Below are 19,999 nucleotides of genomic sequence, written 5' to 3'. Positions count from 1 at the left end.
TTTATAGAAGTGTGTCCTTTGGACCATTTGACTAGCTGGCCTGAAAAACACCAGCAGCATTCTAAGGGTCATTGAGCAAGTGTCATTTAAATATTTAAAGAAAGAAATTACACGATAGTCCAATTTTCTAATCAAAACACCACAATTCCAGAACCTAAACAAAAGAAAGGGTAATATTTATTGTAGTTTAGGGAGGAAACACAATCGAAATTTGATAGGTGGGAGAGGACAGGAACCATGCACATACAATATATGGGGGATAAATACTGTGAGTATGAATCTATGTGATAATGGTAGGACCACTGACATATTTTGGAAAAAAAAAAAGAAAAAGGTGTCACCTGGTTCAACAACTTTAACACCTTTGATAGCCTCACCTGCCCTCATTCCACTAATTCATCTCCTCAGGACTTCGTGTAATGCCCCAAGTCTGTTAAAAATAAAATGGTTGTTTTAGAACTGTTCACAATTTCCTTTTCCCTTTTGCCTCAACTGCAGAATTTCCCAACAAAGTTGCATCTACTTGTTTCCTAGGACCAGTAACAATCAGCAATGAACCTATGATCAGTTTAAAGGTGGATACCTTGACACTCTTTAGGGCTGGAAATGGGCATTTAACCTTTTCAGTGATGTAAGATTCCTAAATTTCCAATGGGATACAGGCTGCCAGTGGATTACAGCACATGCTTATAGTCCTGGAAGGTCCTGAGATATCAGACCTTAAAAACATAACATGGGGGGGGGGGGGGGAAATCTATGTTTTTATGGCTTCCCCAAATCTTTGTACAATTGAACTGATTAAGTAAAGCAAATGGCTTTACAAGCAGAGGGATACAAAGGATAACCCCAACATGTCTAGAATATTTTTTATTTAATAAGTGCCATATTCTGAATATATGAATGAACTTTTCAGACCATACTATCAGCACTCATTTCAGAAGACATGCATAACACCTACATGTGGCCTTGCTACTGAAAAGTAATATGCCTAACAGATTCACATCAATAACAGGATCAGACAAAGGCTCACAAGAGTCTCAGGTCACCACATTTAGCCACAAATGGCAAAGACACAAGTGAATTAAAAACATCATCCAAGGTGAGACTGGACAGAAACTCTGCACCATTTGACTATTATATATATAGCATTTAAAGAATTTCAGAAATATTTTTGAGATTTCACTTGGACTATTTTGTATTTCTCCTCCTTTAAAGCCAGACTCCATTAGTATCATGAATACACCTATACACAGCTCAAAGGAAAGATGTCTTAGGGTTAGGATATTGGGCTGGAATTCGATATACCTGGGTTTTATTCCCATCTTTGCCACACATTTCCTGTGTGACCTCAGGAAAGTTACTTACTCTTGCTGTACTTTAACTCACCATCTGTTAAATGTGGATACTACTCCCATTTCTCCCCCCCCCCCCCCCCAATCCTTGCCTGGCATATCTATTTTCACTGTAAAATTTTCCATAGATTTTAAGGCCAGAAGATACCAATATGATCTTCTAGTCCAGTGATTCTCAACCTATTTATCACTGTGGGCCACGTATGCAGCTCTCTCTGTGTTATATGGCCCACATCCACACAATACATGTACTACCTGTATGGCCCTGAAGATATCACATGGGACACAGCTACGTGCTGATTGGGCCGCAAGCGGGCCGCAAGCAGTCCGCAGCTTGAGAACCACTGATCTAGGCTGATCTCCTGCGTAACAGGCTGTAGAACTTCCTCAAAATAATTCCTATTTGAACCAGAGCATCTCTTTTAGGAAAACATTTAAGGGTAAGTACTGCCTTGTTATGTATGTTACTCCTGGGGGAATTCTGCACCACTGCGCAACGCAGAATTTTGCAGAAATTAATGTTGTATGCACAGAATTTCCTTTCCCGCCCCCAGAAATGGGCTGAAGAAATGTTGCCCGCCACTAGGGGCCACTGGACCTGGCAGAGCCCAGCTCACAAATCAAAGACATGGGTCAGGAGCTGGAGGATTCCCAACACGGCCTGGTGTAAGGAGGCAGCAGGGCACAGTAAACTCTGTGTAAGCCCGGGACCCAGCAGGCTGTTTCTCCCTCTGGATTCCTGGTCCCGGGGGTCAGAGGGTGTGAGTGTCTGGGGAGTGGTGGCCACAGCTGGCCTGTGCGGGGTACAGAGTGAGAGTGTCTGGGCCAGGGTGGGGCCCCCGCAACTGGCCTCTGGAGTGGGAGAGGGAGTAAATGTCTGGGGAGGGGGTGAGACAGTCTGGCACCCCGGTGGGGCTCTGAAGGATAGAAGAGGGCAGAGAAACAGGAACTGGGTTGTCCTAGGGCAGAAGTGGGCAAACTACAGCCCGGCCCCTGAGCTCCTGACCCAGGAGGCTAGCCCCCGGCCCCTCCCCCGCAGCCTCAGTGCACCATGCTGCTGGTGTAGTGTATTAAACTGCTCCACATAGGAATGTGCTACTGGTAGCCGTTTCAGAGAGCAAATTTACTACACTACACCAGCGCAACTGTCTGGGCGGCCAGGCAACAGTCTGGGCGGTGCCGCTGTTAATGCCGCCAGCCACCGGTGCTCTGTGCTGCGCAGTAAGAGGGCAGGGAGGGTTGATAGTGGGCAGGGGAGTTCGGGTGGTGGTCAGGGGGTGAGGGTGTGGATGGGGTCGGAGCAGTCAGAGGCAGGGGAACAGGAGGGGTTGAACGGGGCAGGGGTCCCAGGAGGGCAGTCACGAAGGAGGGGGTGGGGGGTTGGATGGGGCGGTAGGAGGTCCTAGGGGGGGCGGAGGCACAGCCTCCCTTAACTGGCCCTCCATACAAATTTCTGAACCTGATGTGGCCCTCAGGCCAAAAAGTTTGCCCGCCCCTGTCCTAGGGGTTTCTTTAACTCTACTCCTGGGAAAATTTTTGTAAGTGTCTGTATTGTTATAACATATTTGATGTCAAGTATTTTGAAATAAATTACCAAAATAATTGAATCTGGTGTGATTATGTAGTGCTATTTTGACAAATAAAATTTGCAGGATTTTAAAATATTGTGCACAGAATTTAATTTTTTGGTGCAGAATGCCTCCAAGGAGTAGTATATGCATATCAACTAGCACAATGCCCCCTCCCCACCCCCAAAATCTGTTGCAGCCTCTATGCACTACTGTAACAGCAATACTCATACCATATGACATTTGGAAAGCTACAAAAATGAGCTAGAGTATCTTACTGAAACTATTCCACACTAATATTCCACACTAATATTCCACACTAATATTCCACAACGCCTCTCTCAATATATGACAACAAAGCTGGCTGAAATTCAAACACTAGTTACGCTACAGCAAGTACTAAAACTTTTTTAACATGCACACAAACCTTGAGAGCAAACAACATTGATTTGTTGAAGTAAATATTTTGTAACACACATTTTAAAAGATATTTTAAAATAGAATACTGTACAACCAGGAATAATGGAATGTATTCAACCATTTCTTCCAGTGGGGCCTTTTTTTAAATTTATGCCTTTAAGCTCAAGCAGACATGGAATACAGAAAGACAACCAACCAGTCTGAAATCCATACACCAGCCTCCAATATCTAAGAAATTTTACTTCAAAACTGCTCCGCTTCAAGATACTTTAAAACAAGATCAGCAACTCAAGTTTCCAGGTATGGTACTGCTTGCAAAACTGAAACTTACTTCACCTTCCTCCACATTGACAACTGATTTTAATAAACATAAGACAAATTTGGAATTTATTAACATGGCTATGAAGCAACAGCTCAGTAATAATTTACAAAACGTGATTACACCACCCCCCTCTTTAGAGCACTTTTACACGAGTCTCATGGTACCAATACCCAAGTTCCCCAGCTCCCAGCACTACCATTATATTAGATAAGCAGTGTAATTATTTTAAAGCATTGTTTCTCTTCTATTCTGATGAAAACAAATTAATCCAAAAGATTTAAAAGGCTCAAAAATAAGTCACTGTACTACACTTAGATTTTTCTAAAATATTTTCCATAACTACTTTTCAAGCACTCTGATATAATTAAAAATAAGGATGCTGAATTATATGTTAGCAGAAAATTGACAGCCAGCACTAAAGGGATACAGTCAACTTAATTCACACTGGCAGTAAAATATTTGTAAACACACTGCTACAAGTACTATAACACCTAACATAAGAATAATGGAAAGATCACAATATTCCTTCCTTGTGCTATTTTGTGAATTTGATAGCACTCCACATACCTAATTAATTATTTTTCCCTGTTTGTGTGGGGCGTCTTCCCAACAGGGGAGATGCACACTTTCATAATAGAAACTGTATAAAACTTGTGAGGGAGACTGAAGCACAGATGTAGTATATGAAACTACTTTTATTTTATTTTTTAAATAAATTAGACTTCAAGTTGCCTGTCTTTAAATAATAAAATGCTTTATTTTGAACAGTATATTCCAAACTGATTAGACTCAATGAATTGGGGAGTTAGTAACAGTCCTGAACCCAATATATTACATAAGCTGCAGCATTCTAACACAAAAACCAAAAAATTACATCTTATTAAATAAAGGTTTGTCACAAGGAATAAACGTCAACTTTGACTAAATACCACAAGAACATTAAAAAGGGCTTCCCTCGCAATCTAGTTCCAATATTGTAATTATTCCCCTCTCCAAGTATTTTTTTTAAGCCTTCACTGCCTGAGAAAAGCAGGAACAAGGGAAGGAAAGTATCAGATGTATTCAAACTCCGGGAGACATCAAGATACCATAGAGTGTCTTTTGCACCTTCAGGTATAACCTTCTAGTGAACATCTGAGAGAGATTTCCTATAAAAGTGGTTGCAGCGCACCAATAACGAGGATCTCAGCATTTCAATAAGGATATAAGAGCCTTCCAGCCTATCCCCAGGCTCTCCCCACCCCACAAAAAGCCATACTAATCGCAGAGATTGAAAGCACACCTTCCAAACTAATATTTTCAGGATTCATTGTTGCAAAATAAAGTTGAAAGTTTTGAGAACAGTAATTCTTCAGTTTTATATCACCACACAATAATGCCAACATACACAATTATGTAATACAAAGTTTCAATTCTGTCCAGCCTATAATGCATGCAATACATTGTTCAGTGACATAACATGCATCTACTCTAGACTTTCAATATGCCACAGAACACAAGGTGTGCCGGACCAATATTATACACACCATTCTGATGTGCTAAGTGTGAGGGCAGCACCCAATGAAATTCATTCTACAATGACATCCTACAGAGCATTACCACCTTACAAGACAGGAGCTCTAGGGTCAGACTATACTCCTTATTCTCAGCAAGTGCTCAGAAGGAGAAAGGAATAAACTCCCTCCTAGGTGGAGCACAGGACTGTCTTCTCCCTCCCCTTTGAGAATTTTTTAATCTCAGGGAGGCTATCAGAAATAAGCAGGACCATGACCCTACCTTCTTCGCAATCTAGCGAGTAGAGCTTGCCAGACATAGAAGGGGTAATCACATTGCAACCACCATCTATGAATGGGAACATCAGTAAGAATTCTGCCTCTAAGGGTATGTCTACACTGCAATTCGACACCCGCAGCCAGACTGTGCCAGGTGACTCGGGCTAAGGGGCTGTTTAATTGCAGTGTAAAGTTCAGGCTCAGCAGCCTGTGCTCTGGGAACCTCCTACCTCACAGGGGTCCTAGAACCCGGACTCCAGGGCAAGCCCGAACGTCTACACCACAATTAAACAGCCCCTTAGCCCAAGCTCGCGTTAGCTGGCAGAGGCCAGCTGTGGGTTTTTAAATGCAATGTAGACATACTCTAAGACAATTCCTCCTGCAACAGCATGACTCCACGCTTCTCCCAATGTGCAACTGTGAGTAAACAGCACAACAGAGTCCTTAATGTTTTACTAGTGAATTCCGAATTATGAAGATAGGATTTCATAACTAGAGAGTCCAGGAGTTTTGTTTGCTGTTGTTCTTTCATGCACAGACTTAATTAAAATTATTCTAACTCCAAGAACAGTACAGCAGAATTCGAGGTTACAACAAAATGATATATGGCTGTTGGGCAATTTTTTATTGCTAGAAGTGACGTATCAAATGCTGATGACCTGTTCCATCATCCAGCCTAAATCCCTCCCAGTGCAGGACTAGATCTAACAGTATATACGTAGGCGCGAGAAGTGACCAAAGCATAAGAGGTGCATTTTAAATTATATTAACTTTGAATCATGCTAGGACAGCAACTTAAACAAAAACAATCTTGAAGTAACACCAAGCTAAATTTGTACATAGAATGAAATTGTTTTTTGCATGGATTTCTTGCCAAATACTTTGTATCAAATAGTAACATTCTCATTATTTTACTCTCCAAATAATTCTCTTGATTTGTCATTTAGAAATGACATATTTTAGTCAGAAATCATTTCACAAGGTAACCCGCATCTTACGTATTTCCAATATGCAGAGCCAGAAAATGTTACAAGGAAAATTCAGTTAGAAGGTTAGGATATTTGCCTATTTATAATAATTTTACAGACTGTGTGTGTTCACATAATAAAAAGGTAACATTAATGCATCTGTAGAAGTCTGCTTCAAAAGTCACAAAATATACCACATTATATAGCAATATGTCTGATACAATAAACACTAAACATTAAATTAATCTATTTAAATTAAAATACAAGTACATAGGATGGCAAGAATCAAAGCTTAGCATTTAGAACCGAATTTGCTTTACTACTTGATTTCACAAAACACAGACAAGGTAACGTACTGAAGTGGCAAGAGACCTGCAAGGAATAGCATAAAAAAAAAAAGTAGGATGTTTAAGTGTTCTCACAAACTCCACCTCAAAGTCAGTTTCTAGTGATTCTCAGTACTATTTAAATGTGCCTATTATAACATCTACATATTAGATGTCAATTAAAAATAATAAAAATATAAGTGATTTGATGTCATGCTCCCATCTTATAGATATATTGAAAAGTTTGTAAATAACTTTAAAACTCATAAGCAACAAGCAAAATCTTATTTTGTAAAACATAAGCCCAAAGAAAACTGTTTTTGAAAAAATTCTAATATTAAGCTTTGCCGTTATGCCAGAAAGAAATTAATCCCATATTCAGGCCTAAAAATACTGAATTCAACACATGTGGAGGTATGGTTTCAAAATCAGACAAGAGTAATGGAAAGGACACATTCATGTAAAAACATTCACATCCAGCATGGACACAATAGCATGAGAGAAGTGTCAAATGTAAAGCTACTAAATCCAAAGTAGAAACCAGAGGAATATCAAATAGCCCAGTTGCAGCAATAGATATTGAGCTATTAATGGGTTCGAATTATTTTGTACACAAATGTTTTCCTCCTGTTTTCAGTCTTAAGATACAAACTGACAGATACTCCAGCTGCACAGCCTTTGTCACTAGCTTGTGAATGGGAAGCTAAATGTGCTACAGGTTGATAAGGATATGCTAGCTCGGCAAACGCTGTATTCTACGTTAGGAAAGCAACGAGAAAAATCTTGCAATGCGCAAGAGAGTTTGCCTGAACCACAGTGGGGGTCTACACATTTAAGCCGATGTGTATATTCATTCCTACTATTTATTTCCCTGTTTACCTCCCCCTCCCCTTTCTCTTTCTCCTCCCTGTCCGGCCATCTTGGGCCGACAGGAGCAGCCATTACTTAACTAAATGACAGGGCCAACAACTTTTCACAGAAACAAACGTGTGCGTATAAAGCCCAGGCAGGTTTCAGACTGTGCCATTCCCTGGGAGCAGCGCAGGAGCGGGGCGGCCGGGGCAGAAGGGGAGTCACTCCGCTAGAAGTTACACATTTGAGGCAGCTGGACCCAGCGAACAAACAAGTCACTTAACGACTGACTCCGAAGCGACACACAACTCCCACACTAGAGCGATCCCAACCCAAGAGGCCGCGTTTCCGCCGCTCCAGCCAGCAGCGGGGTGAGGGGCGCAGGCCGGGGGGAAGGAGGGGGGGCTGGGATTTGGCAGGGAGCGCGCAGCCTGAGCCCAATACAAACGGGGTTAAAATCACTAGGGAGGGTCCGAGGGAACCAGCGTCATTAGCGCTTCACACCCACCCCGTTGGGCCACCCCGCGCTCCTCGCCGCTTGCTCCAGAGCCGGAGACTCCGGCCTGACGCGCAGACACTTTCCGTCCCAGTTCTGAACAAACCCCAGAAAGTGCCTGAGAGAAGCCGCAGGCCGCGCTCCGTGCCCGCTCCCCGAGCTGTACGTGCGCTCGGGGGGCAGCTGCGGGCTGTATGTGCCCGCTGGGGCGGGGGAAGGCTCCTAACACACACGGAGCCCCAGCAGAGAGGCGAGGGGCGAGCCCGTACGCCTGGGGGGTGGGGGGGACCCAGTGCCCCGGCGCGTCTCTCCCCCTGGGCCGTGGCGGTGCCACCCCACGCGCGCGCGCGCGCACACACACACACACACACACACACACAACCGGCGTGCAGGCTCGGGGGGGGGGGGGGAGGGGGGAAAGGTGGCGGGGCTGGGCTGGCTCCCTCCTCCCCCCATCCTCTTACCTTTAACAGCAAGGCCTTCGTTCTGGCGCCATCTTCATGAAGCCTCAGAAACCCGAAGACTCGGCTGGGGAGGGGGAGAGAAGCACAAGGCGCAGCGTTAGTCAGGGAGAAGCCCCCGCTCGGGCTCGCTGACAGAGCGGGGCCAGCCGGGAGCCCGCACAAGCCCCGCACGGAGACGGGCGCCCTGGCCCAGCCCGAGCGGGGCGCCGCGGCGGGGAGGGGAGAGTGGCGGGACGGGGAGGCGGGCGGGCGCGGGGGGGGGGCCGCGGGTACCTGTCGAGGCCGGAGAGGGCTGCTCTCTCCTCGGCTGTCAGGCTGGCGAAGTCCTCCTCGCTCTGGCCGTTCGCTTTCCCCGCCGCCATTTTCTTTTCCTCATCACCGAAAGGAGCAGCAGAGGCGGCGGCAGCGGCGGCGAGCGACACTCCGCACGATTTCATGGAAACGCAGCGTAATTAACTCACAATCACAACCGCCCCCCCGGCGCGCCCCCAACGCCCCCCAGTGCCGGGCGGGGCGGGGCGCCCTACGCACACACCACAACTTTTATTACAACAACAACAGCCGGCAGGGAGGGAGGGGGAGGGAGGCGGGGGGAAGCCCCGCGGCTCGGAGGAGGAGGAGGAGGAGGAGGAGGGAGGGGGAAGAGCGCCCCAGCGCTGGAGGCTTGGGGGGAGGAGGAAGAGGAGGAGGCGGCGGCGGCTGCAGGCGGCGATGGCGGCGGAGCCGTGTTTACATCGCTGCTGCGCTGCTGGCCCCGGCCGCGCGGGGTGAGTGGAGTCGGGGTGACAGGGTCCCCCCGCCTGCCCGCGCAGGGTGTATTTGTTGCCTGTACAAACTTCCCCAGCAGCTGCACAAAGTTGTTGTAATTGTGTCACACAGCGAACCCCACGCCGCCACCGTGACCCCCCTTGCCCCCCCGCCCGCCCGGGCCCGCCCAGCCAATCACCGCCGCCCCAGCGCTACACGTGACCTTTGTTGACTTACGTCAGTCATAGCGCTCTTCCACCGCTGCGCTCCAGCTTGGTTGGCGCTCTCTGTGCCCGCCCCATAGCTTCCATCACGTCATTGGTCAAGGGAATGTTCAGGGGGCGGGACTTGGTGGGGACTCTGCTCGCTATTGGTACAATGTCTCGTCAGTCGGAGCGCTTTGTCAGTTACTCAGGCACAGCACGTTTGTATGTACTCATTAAATAATAACGGAGGGGGCCTGCGGGGAGCGGCAGGTTGGGGGGGGGGGGTTCCTTTGGAGCTGGGACCGTTTCTAGCTCGCGGGGTAGAGCGGCCACGGGGCCCCCTGGCGGGGGGCGGGATCAGTCCCCCTCCACCTCCCGCTAAGGTGCCTGGGCCCCGCTCCGGCGACTCTCCGCCTCCTTCCGGCAGCGATGCGGGGGCGGAGGGCAGCGGTTGGCGAAGAGCCGCCCCCCCCCCTCCGGGGCTGGGCGCAGGGCGTGGCTGCCCCCCTGGCACCGCCGGATAATCATGGCTCCCTCCGCGGCAGCGGTGCGTCCCCCCCCCCCCCCCCGGCCCCGCGCGCTGGCCGGCGCTTGCGAGGCGAGAAGTTCTCCCCGGCAGCAACCTCCGCCCGGCCCGCTCTCAGCCGCGGGAGCAGCAGCTGGGCTGCCCGAGGGAGACTCGCTATTGCCCCCACCCCCCTCCCCGCCGGGCCATGGGCGGTGAAAGCCGCGGGGCTGTGCCCGGGCGCCTCCCGCGTCACGGCAAGCGGGGGCCGGAGTCGGGCCGCGCGGCCCCGGCGCTGGGTTGCGATGAGTGACCCGGGACCCCCGCTCCCGGCCGCCCCTGCCAGGCGGGCTTGCCGGCGCCTCATGGAGGCGCTGGGGCTCCCGGGTGTAGCCACGTGGCTCTGCGCACACACCGGGTGGGGCAGGCCGCACAACTCCCCTCTAGAAAGCTCCTAGCCCGCGGGTGTCCCGGCAGGAGCGAGCAGTCTCCAGCCCACCTTGCTGAGCGATGGGAATGAGCCCAGCCCGTGGGGGTACAGAGAAAGCGCAAAAGATGAGAGAGAGAAAATCCCCGGGCGGCGGGAGTCACCCCCATCGACCTCACACGTTTATTTTTTCTTTAATCTGTGCGGTGGAGATAAGGAATAGGGAAATTTACTTTTTTTGAAGAAGTGTGGAGCAGCCTATTAATGTTTCACCTCAGCATTGAGCTTCCTGGAACCTGTGCAACTGGATTACCTGTGACAGAATTTTTTGGAAAGACACTACATGATTTAAAATATAAAATGGATAACTACTTGTGTTGTTTATTTGCTCTTGAAGAAGGCCTGGCCTGTACACAGTTTTTGCACTTGAGTATTTGCGTTGGGGATTATTTAGTTCCTGCCTCCTCCCCAAGTTACCCAGAAATTCAAACACATCTATTTTATAATTCAGTTAATTTACACATATTTAAACTGATTGGGAGAGCCAGGAAATTTGAAGGTTTTCCATGTGATTAAATCATGCTAGCCTGTTAAATTTATTAGGGAGTGGACCCTCAGCTGTTGTACCTTTGCATAGCTCACTGCTTGCACCCTCCCTCTAAAAGGGGCGAAGGACAATATTCTCAAACTCCTGTCATACCACACCACTCTTCTTTCCGCCCTCCCAACCCCACTAGAGATTTGAGTGTCTGGAAAGGCTGCCTGTCTTCTCTCTCTGGCGGTCAGATTTCCTCTGCTCTGAGGGAGCATGACTTCAGACACCTATTGTGAAGTTTCAGAGTAGTAGCCGTGTTAGTCTGTATCCGCAAAAAGAAAAGGAGGACTTGTGGCACCTTAGAGACCAACAAATTTATTTGAGTATAAGCTTTCGTGATGCATGCATCCGATGAAGTGACCTGTAGCTCACGAAAGCTTATGTTCAAATAAATTTGTTAGTCTCTAAGGTGCCACAAGTACTCCTTTTTTTGCATATTCAGAAGTGGCAGTCGGGATGGTGACAGGATCAAAGGCCAACCCCTGCCTTGGACCAGCAGGGGGAGGCAAGGATGTTTTGGCAGAGCCCTACAGCTCCCTTTTAATCTCCAACCTCTTCTATACAAGGGTTTTTAAAGGGACGTGCTGGAGATGTTCTATCTCAGACTGGCGTTCAGTCACTGAGAGAGTCTCATTCTGCCCATACAGTGGGTAGTTACTTAGTCTGCAAATCTTCTCACTGATGTCAGTGGGGGTACTTGTGGGGTAAAGTACTGCTCAGTGTGAATAAGGATGGCAGAAAGCATATCATCAGCAGAGATATTCAGGAGAGGAAAGACCTCTCTTGTTTCAGCAAAAAGAATGAGGAGTACTTGTGGCACCTTAGAGACTAAACAAATTTATTTGAGCATAAGCTTCTGTGGGCTAAAACCCACTTCACTGGATGTTTCAGTATCTCCATTAGCACCTGGGGCTTCCAGCTTAATACCTTTGTTCACCAGTTATCAATCCACCCTTTTCAGGCCACCTCTTACTGTTCTAGGCAATCTTCTGCTTAAAACTCATTCCCTCCCCTACATCCAGGCTGACATGCCATCTCATCCAGCTTTCCAGTTGTCTCTCCATCAACCACTTCATGCAACTATGCTCCCCTTCCTCCTACTTCACTCAACCCTCACCTTCCATCTTCACTTAGGGCAGTGATTCTCAAACTATTGTACTGGTAACGCCTTTCACATAGCAAGCCTCTGAGTGTGACCCCCCTTATAAATTAAAAACACTTGTTTCTATATTTAACACCACTATAAATGCTGGAGGCAAAGCAGGGCTTGGGGTGGAGGCTGACAGCTCGTGACCTCCCATGTAATAACCTCGCGACCCCCTGAGGGCTCCCAACCACCAGTTTGAGAACCCCTGACTTAGGGGGTCAAACTGAGGAAAAAAGAGAAATTCTTCCAAGCTCTATGCATGGCATAAGCATTGCTCCAGTTGCAATCCCTCGCTTTTAGGTTTTAAGGCATAGGAACTAGAGAGGCCTGTGCTTAGAGCCCCTGCTCCTGGAGTCATATGATTATATCAGAATCTTATCTTTCATTTCTAGCCCACATGATTGTGAAGAAAAGCTTGACAATGTGAAGTGAGTGTTACCAAGCAGCAGTGTCTGCCTGAGTCTGCAAACAGTCTGAAACAATTGCTCTGACAGGACGTTACCCCAACAGAGGACTCTGGAAAAAGAGTGTACCAGGCTTCCCCATACCTCCCAAGCAGATGCATCCTAGCCTAGTTGTCTCCTGGGAGATAGGGCCTAAACCCATTCCCACCCCTACTTTCCTGAGGAAGAGAAGAGGGCCCTATGCCACTCCCCTACCTCTAAGAATCTGGCAGGGTAGGAAAATTCCCTGCCACTCCAAGCGGGGCCTGTGCTGGTCATAGTGCAGGGGCAGAGATTCAGGGAATCCTATGTCATGGTATATTTAGGACACTCAATTGCCTTAACCTCACCGTACTCACTGTAGATTACACAAATGTTCAAACTATAATAATGCATGCTCTCCTTGGCTTCTCAGTGAGGTTCTGGTGCCCTGCTGGGCTCTGCTAGCCTCCTTTGACTTTGCTCCTTATTTGCTAGTTTAAAAAAAAAAAAAGTGGTATTCGCACAACTACTTTCAACAGCTGGATGGCAAAATCAAATGTCAAAATGTAGTAGATTTAGCAGATCTCCATAATGTTATCCTCCTTTTCTTTCATGCTTTCATCATCAGTGAAATAATTAATGTTGACATTTAAAGTATCGTTTAGCATCTCATTAACTCCTCACGGGAATGACAGGAGTCGTTCATAAATCCCAGAGATATACTTTCAAGTTTTCTGTGGTTAACATGGAATCTGTTCACATTCTGAAGATTTTCATTGCAAATATAAGGGCTAACACTTTTTTTTTTTTTAATAAAAGCTGAGATCCTGAAGAACAAAGTGACAGCCTGAACCCAGTGTCCATATGCTCTACTGACCCAGCTCAAATCCTATCTCTGTGCTTCCCTCACCACCCAGCTCTGAGTAGACCTGCCTACAGAAGCCCCCCAAACACCAGAGGAAAAAAGAAAGTATATTTACATTCAGATACAAATTTGCATATAATCCCTCTCTTCTCCATCAATTCTCCAACACACACTCTTCCATCAGTTGTCTCCCCCAAGATACTCCTTTGTATCATGCATATTATTACCAGGGAATGCAGTTTGTAACAGGTGCGTATGTATTTTTGCAGGCACAGTTGTTGTTTACCCATATAAAAATGTCCCCTAATCTCTGTTCCCCAAATCTTTAGGTCACTGCTAATTTACTTTCAAAAGTTAGAGCAAAATCTCAAATTTTGTAACAGATTTATATTACAATATAATTATTTTACATACTACTTTCTCTATTTTCAGACTGTTTCATCTTCTCTCTTGGAAAATTACATGACCTAAGATCCTTTCCACCAGATAAACACATCAACCTGTCACCTGGAGGAAATGGATTTCTGTTGTAGCATCTGACTATGAAAAAGTGTACTTAACGAAATTAGGGGGGGGGAACCAAGATTTTTATTGTTGTGACTTAAATTTAGCCTCTAACTTTACAAGTAAGATCTTTGGGGGCTCATTTTCTTCTTCCACCTTTACCGTCAAATGGCTTAATATATATGTTATTTTAAATGAGTATTTGAATGGAAACAATTAGACTCAAACTTAGAGCCTGCTATCACACCCATGGAAGTCAATAACGAAACTCCCATCAATTTAAAGGAGTGCAAGATCATTGGATGTGTTAGGCCCATTCGTGAAAGGTAGCCATGATTTCAGAAACTTGAGATTTGTTCAAAAGTCTACTTTCTATGTGTATCAAATAAAATATAACCCAATGCTTAAACCACTAGACCACACTGCCAAAAATAAGACAGAGTAATAACTAGCACGTTAATAAGGAACCTTATGTAATAAGGATACTTCACCTCAGATAAGTTCTGTGATGCAATATTTGAAAAATTGTTGTTTTTCTCTTAAGTGATTCTCAAACTTTTCATAGTGTGGACCACAACTTAATACAAAGATGATCTCATGGACACCTCTCTTCACACTCAGACCAGTCTTTCCTCCCATTTGGAATCACATGTCATCCCTGAAAATCTTTTTAATAAAAACTATCTAAATAGCTTTAAGCAGCACAATACAAGTATTAGCTAACAGAGGTTGGCACAAGCTGCAAAGTGTAGATCTAGATTAAAACTTTCCCACAGTTCAAAGTTGTTCAACATTTGGGTTTGGGCCCATCTCTTTTAACTGGAAGAGCAGACTACTTACATCACCTAGATCAATGGTGAATTAAGCATCAAAAACCAGATCTACTAGTTTTATTTAGCGTGAGAGTTTGGTAATAAAAGTTGAGTGTATCATCTTTGCAATCTAATACTGAAGCAACTTACAGTGAAATCCTGACCTTACTGAAATCAATAGGAGTTTTGTCATTGACTTCAGTGGGACCAGGATTTTACCCTTGAATTCCAGTACCTTCTGCTAACCTGGATGAATCCCTGGATCCCTTGCCATTATTCCGCCAAGAAATCAAGAAGTTAGAGACTTCAGCAGCAGCATCAAATATATATATTTTGACCAATGTACCTTGCATGTGAATAATCTGGAAGGATGTATGGACATAACTAACATGGCTGAAACTATGTGGCTAAAAATACAGAAAAGAAAGAACACCCAGCTGGAGTCCTCATTTTAAAGTGCAGGTATACTCTGAAAGGGGACTCTGTAAAAGTGGCATCATGGGGGGTTATGTTTTGGGGGGGTTTTGTCTCTTAAATGGCGTAGACCTAAATTTACTCTGTTTAAAATGTTTTTTTTACTAACTGCTCTGCAAACACCTTGAGATCTGAAAGTCAAACTGTACAGTACTTTTTTAGCTCGTACCTCAACACCATAATGGAAATTCTGCCATCAGAGCATAGTAAAAAATTCTGTTGTTGATGCATGAGAGAATAGAATACAACTCACTCTTCCATAATCATACTGATTCTGCAGTACTAAGTGGAGTAAAAAGTAGTAAAATTAAATTTGTCAGTAGAGAAAGCAAATGTTACCTGGAACATTTAAGCCCTGATTCAGCAAAGTACTTCTGTTCTCCATGGCCCGAATTCAGCAAAGCATTTAAGCACATGCTTAACCTTTAGCACATTAGTAGTCCCACTGAAGTCAATTAAAGGACATGTGCTTAAGGTTAAGCATGTTCTTAAGTGTTTAGCTGAATTGGGGCCAAAGAGCGCAGATCTGTTGAGTAAGAAGGTGCCATTTTTACATAGTCACTTTTCTGACCATATGCACACTTTCATAGTACAGGCTATTACAGTTGTTAAGTTGAAACACCAAAAATGAGCACAAATATGAGGCCTAGTCTTATGACCTCTTTCTATGTGAGTAGTTTCACTAGTCAGTAGAACTATTCATGTGAATAACAGCTGCAAAAGCAAGTTCTTAGAATCTTGCAGAGACTGATTCTCTTCTCATACTAGTTTTATATTGATGTAACTCCACTGACTTCAGTGAAATCACTTTTTTTTTTTTACACTGGAGTGAGATGATGTCAAGGTTCCTTCCCCACTCTGAACTCTAGGATACAGATGTGGGGACCTGCATGAAAACCCCCCTAAGCTTATTTTTACCAGCTTAGGTTAAAACTTCCCAAGGTACAAACTATTTTACCTTTTGCCCTTGGACTTTATTGCTGCCACCACCAAGCGTCTAACAAATATATAACAGGGAAAGAGCCCGCCTGAAAACGTCTTTCCCCCCAAAATCCTCCCCAAACCCTACACCACCTTTCCTGGGGAAGGCTTGATAAAAATCCTCACCAATTTGCATAGGTGAACACAGACCCAAACCCTTGGATCTTAAGAACAATGAAAAAGCAATCAGGTTCTTAAAAGAAGAATTTTAATAGAAGAAAAAGTAAAAGAATCACCTCTGTAAAATCAGGATGGTAAATACCTGACAGGATAATCAGATGCAAAACCTAGAGAGTCCCTCTAGGCAAAACCTTAAGTTACAAAAAGACACAAAAACAGGAATCTACATTCCATTCAGCACATCTTATTTTCTCAGCCATTTAAACAAAACAGAATGTAACGCATATCTAACTAGATTGCTTACTAAGTTCTAAGACTCCATTCCTGTTCTGTTCCTGACAAAACAACACACAGACAGAGACCCCTTTGTTTCTCCCCCTCCACCAGCTTTGAAAGTATCTTGTCTCCTCATTGGTCATTTTGGTCAGGTGCCAGCGAGGTTATCCTAGCTTCTTAACCCTTTACAGGTGAAAGTGTTTTTCCTCTGGCCAGGAGGAATTTTAAAGGTGTTTACCCTTCCCTTTATATTTTGACAGACGATAATCAGGCACCTGGAGAAAAGTGGATCTGCGGTCTAGAAAATTGGACCCCAGATATGTTGGGACTTGACAAAGGATAGCTGTATCAGGGTAAAATGCGTTTTGTAGTTCCCAAGGAAAAATGTGGGACAACAAGATAACTGAACTATGGTTATCTTTAAAATGTTGGATTTGTGTAATGAGGAACAGATCTTGACAATAGCAAGGCAAAAAAAGACACAACTAAAAGAGCAAAAATTGGACTCTGTCAACTTGAGACCTGCTGTGGAGGTAAAGATAAAGCTAGTTCCCTCAGTGAGGAAACAGAAGATGCCAGTTCATGCCTTGCAAAGCTCAAGGCAAAATTTAACTCTAAGTATTTTTTGGCAAGTGTTTCATGGGAAAATTTCTCCAGAAATGTGGACAAGGATTCTAATGGAGGAAAGAGGAGTCTTTTCTTTAGTTAGTCTGTTTTTTAAAATCATACTGTTTGTTTGGATTACCATAATCTTGATTTCTGAAAATAGTGAAAAGACACAATTGTCAGCTTGATTTAAAATATGTGGTCATCAGCTAAATGCCGAACTGGGTGCAAACTCTGTGATCTTTTACAAATATTGGGCTAACACTTAACTTCTTATGTTCCTGTATGTACACGCTTCAGCAGTCTACATGCCTAGAAAGCTGGGGGTGGGGGGTGGACATTAGAAAATGCTGATGATGTTATTGTGAGTTTGACTTTTACTTGTCTCATCCAATCATATGCCACATTTCTGCACATTCTTTTTTCTAATAGACCTGATAAAGAATATTTTTCTTTTCCCCAGCCTCAAAACAGTGGACACCCAGAAGTTTGAAATAATAACCCAATAGAGTTCATGACTATACCTGGTATATTATAGTAATGGATTGTCAATACTTTAGTTTCAATATCCCAAATTAAGGATATATTTCTACAATATACTTTTTTCCGTAATTTGTTATAAAAGGGCAGAAAAGTACTTTGTATTACTTTCAGAGTAACAGCCATGTTAGTCTGTATTCACAAAAAGAAAAGGAGTACTTGTGGCATCTTAGAGACTAACCAATTTATTTGAGCATAAGCTTTCGTGAGCTACAGCTCACTTCATCGGATACATACTGTGGAAAATACAGAACATGTTCTTATTCATACAAACCATGAAAAAATCGGTGTTTACCACTACAAAAGGTTTTCTCTCACCCCACCCCACTCTCCTGCTGGTAATAGCTTACCTAAAGTGATCACTCTCCTTACAATGTGTATGATAATCAAGGTGGGCCATTTCCAGCACAAATCCAGGTTTTCTCCCCCCCCTTTTTTCCACACACACAAACCCACTCTCCTGTTGGTAATAGCTTATCTAGATAAGCTATTACCAACAGGAGAGTGGGTTTGTGTGTGTGGAAAAGGGGCAGGGGGGAGAATGGCCCACCTTGATTATCATACACATTGTAAGGAGAGTGATCACTATCCTTGCAACAAAGCCCGTTGCCAACTGTGCCCACATATCTATTCAGGGGACACCATCACAGGGCCTAATAACATCAGCCACACTATCAGAGGCTCGTTCACCTGCACATCCACCAATGTGATATATGCCATCATGTGCCAGCAATGCCCCTCTGCCATTTACATTGGTCAAACTGGACAGTCTCTACGTAAAAGAATAAATGGACACAAACCAGATGTCAAGAATTATAACATTCATAAACCAGTCGGAGAACACTTCAATCTCTCTGGTCACGCAATCACAGACATGAAGGTCGCTATCTTAAAACAAAAAAACTTCAAATCCAGACTCCAGCGAGAAACTGCTGAATTGGAATTCATTTGCAAATTGGATACTATTAATTTAGGCTTGAATACAGACTGGGAGTGGCTAAGTCATTATGCAAGGTAGCCTATTTCCCCTTGTTTTTTCCTACCCCCCCCCCCGATGTTCTGGTTTAACTTGGATTTAAACTTGGAGAGTGGTCAGTTTGGATGAGCTATTACCAGCAGGAGAGTGAGTTTGTGTGTGTATGGGGGTGGGGGGTGAGAAAACCTGGATTTGTGCTGGAAATGGCCCACCTTGATTACCATGCACATTGTGTAGAGAGTTGTCACTTTGGATGGGCTATCACCAGCAGGAGAGTGAATTTGTGGGGGGGGGGGGGGGGTGGAGGGTGAGAAAACCTGGATTTGTGCTGGAAATGGCCCAACTTGATGATCACTTTAGATAAGCTATTACCAGCAGGACAGTGGGGTGGGAGGAGGTATTGTTTCATATTCTCTGTGTGTATATAAAGTCTGCTGCAGTTTCCACGGTATGCATCCGATGAAGTGAGCTGTAGCTCACGAAAGCTCATGCTCAAATAAATTGGTTAGTCTCTAAGGTGCCACAAGTACTCCTTTTCACTTTAGATAAGCTATTACCAACAGGAGAGTGGGTTTGTGTGTGTGGAAAAAAGGGGGGGGGGGACCTGGATTTGTGCTGGAAATGGCCCACCTTGATTATCATACACATTGTAAGGAGAGTGATCACTTTAGATAAGCTATTACCAGCAGGAGAGTGGGGTGGGGAGAGAGAAAACCTTTTGTGGTGGTAAACACCCATTTTTTCATGGTTTGTATGTTTAAGAACATCTTCTGTATTTTCCACAGTATGCATCCGATGAAGTGAGCTGTAGCTCACGAAAGCTTATGCTCAAATTTATTGGTTAGTCTCTAAGGTGCCACAAGTACTCCTTTTTTTTGTATTACTTTGTAATGCTGTTTGAATTCCTGAAAAAAGAGTAAATACAATTAACTATATAGTTTCCCATATCTAGTGTGACTAATAGGACACTTAAAAGTGTGATGTGTAAATTAATACAACTGGAGAGCAGATTAGTTGGAAAAAAGGTTGTCTATCCACTTGTCTGGGAATTGATTCAGCATCTCTTTTCCTAGGTCATTGGTGACTTAAGTCAATCTAAGATGGAATGACATTTATGCTTAAAATTATAGAGTTACATTCTTCTTTTTCTCTCTCTCAAAATAAAACCCTACACAACATTCATTTCAGTAACTTACTGTACATCCAAGATTTTTGTTGTCCTTTCCAGAGCACTTTAAAAGAGTTCAAACAAT

At 44.6% G+C, this 19,999-nt stretch overlaps 1 protein-coding gene and 1 long non-coding RNA gene across 10 annotated transcripts in view; one reads left to right on the top strand and one right to left on the bottom strand.

Annotated features, from left to right (window-relative positions):
* Nucleotides 1–9,433, bottom strand: part of KDM6A (lysine demethylase 6A) — a 279,893-nt gene extending 270,460 nt beyond the window's left edge. For 3 of the 9 annotated variants that reach the window (XM_073358944.2, XM_073358964.2, XM_073358955.2), the window contains exons 1-2: nt 8,814–9,431; nt 8,541–8,604 (exon numbers count right to left, since the gene is read on the bottom strand). In XM_073358944.2, the coding sequence (XP_073215045.1) occupies nt 8,541–8,604; nt 8,814–8,977 (228 nt within the window). In that variant the 5' untranslated portion in view covers nt 8,978–9,431. Of the gene's footprint in view, nt 1–8,540; nt 8,605–8,813 lie in introns of those variants that run through there. The other 6 variants (XM_073358982.2, XM_073358975.2, XM_073359031.2 and 3 more) reach the window with 4 other exon arrangements.
* On the top strand, nt 7,497–17,919 carry LOC140917047 (uncharacterized). Its single transcript, XR_012160701.2, has 3 exons — nt 7,497–7,951; nt 13,412–13,706; nt 13,890–17,919. It is a non-coding gene; the product is annotated as an uncharacterized LOC140917047 (long non-coding RNA).
* The last annotated feature ends 2,080 nt before the right edge of the window (nt 17,920–19,999 follow it).

Source organism: Lepidochelys kempii, chromosome 1 (genome assembly GCF_965140285.1).
Source record: "Lepidochelys kempii isolate rLepKem1 chromosome 1, rLepKem1.hap1, whole genome shotgun sequence".
Taxonomy (NCBI): domain Eukaryota; kingdom Metazoa; phylum Chordata; order Testudines; family Cheloniidae; genus Lepidochelys; species Lepidochelys kempii.
This window is presented reverse-complemented; position numbering and strand designations above follow the sequence as displayed.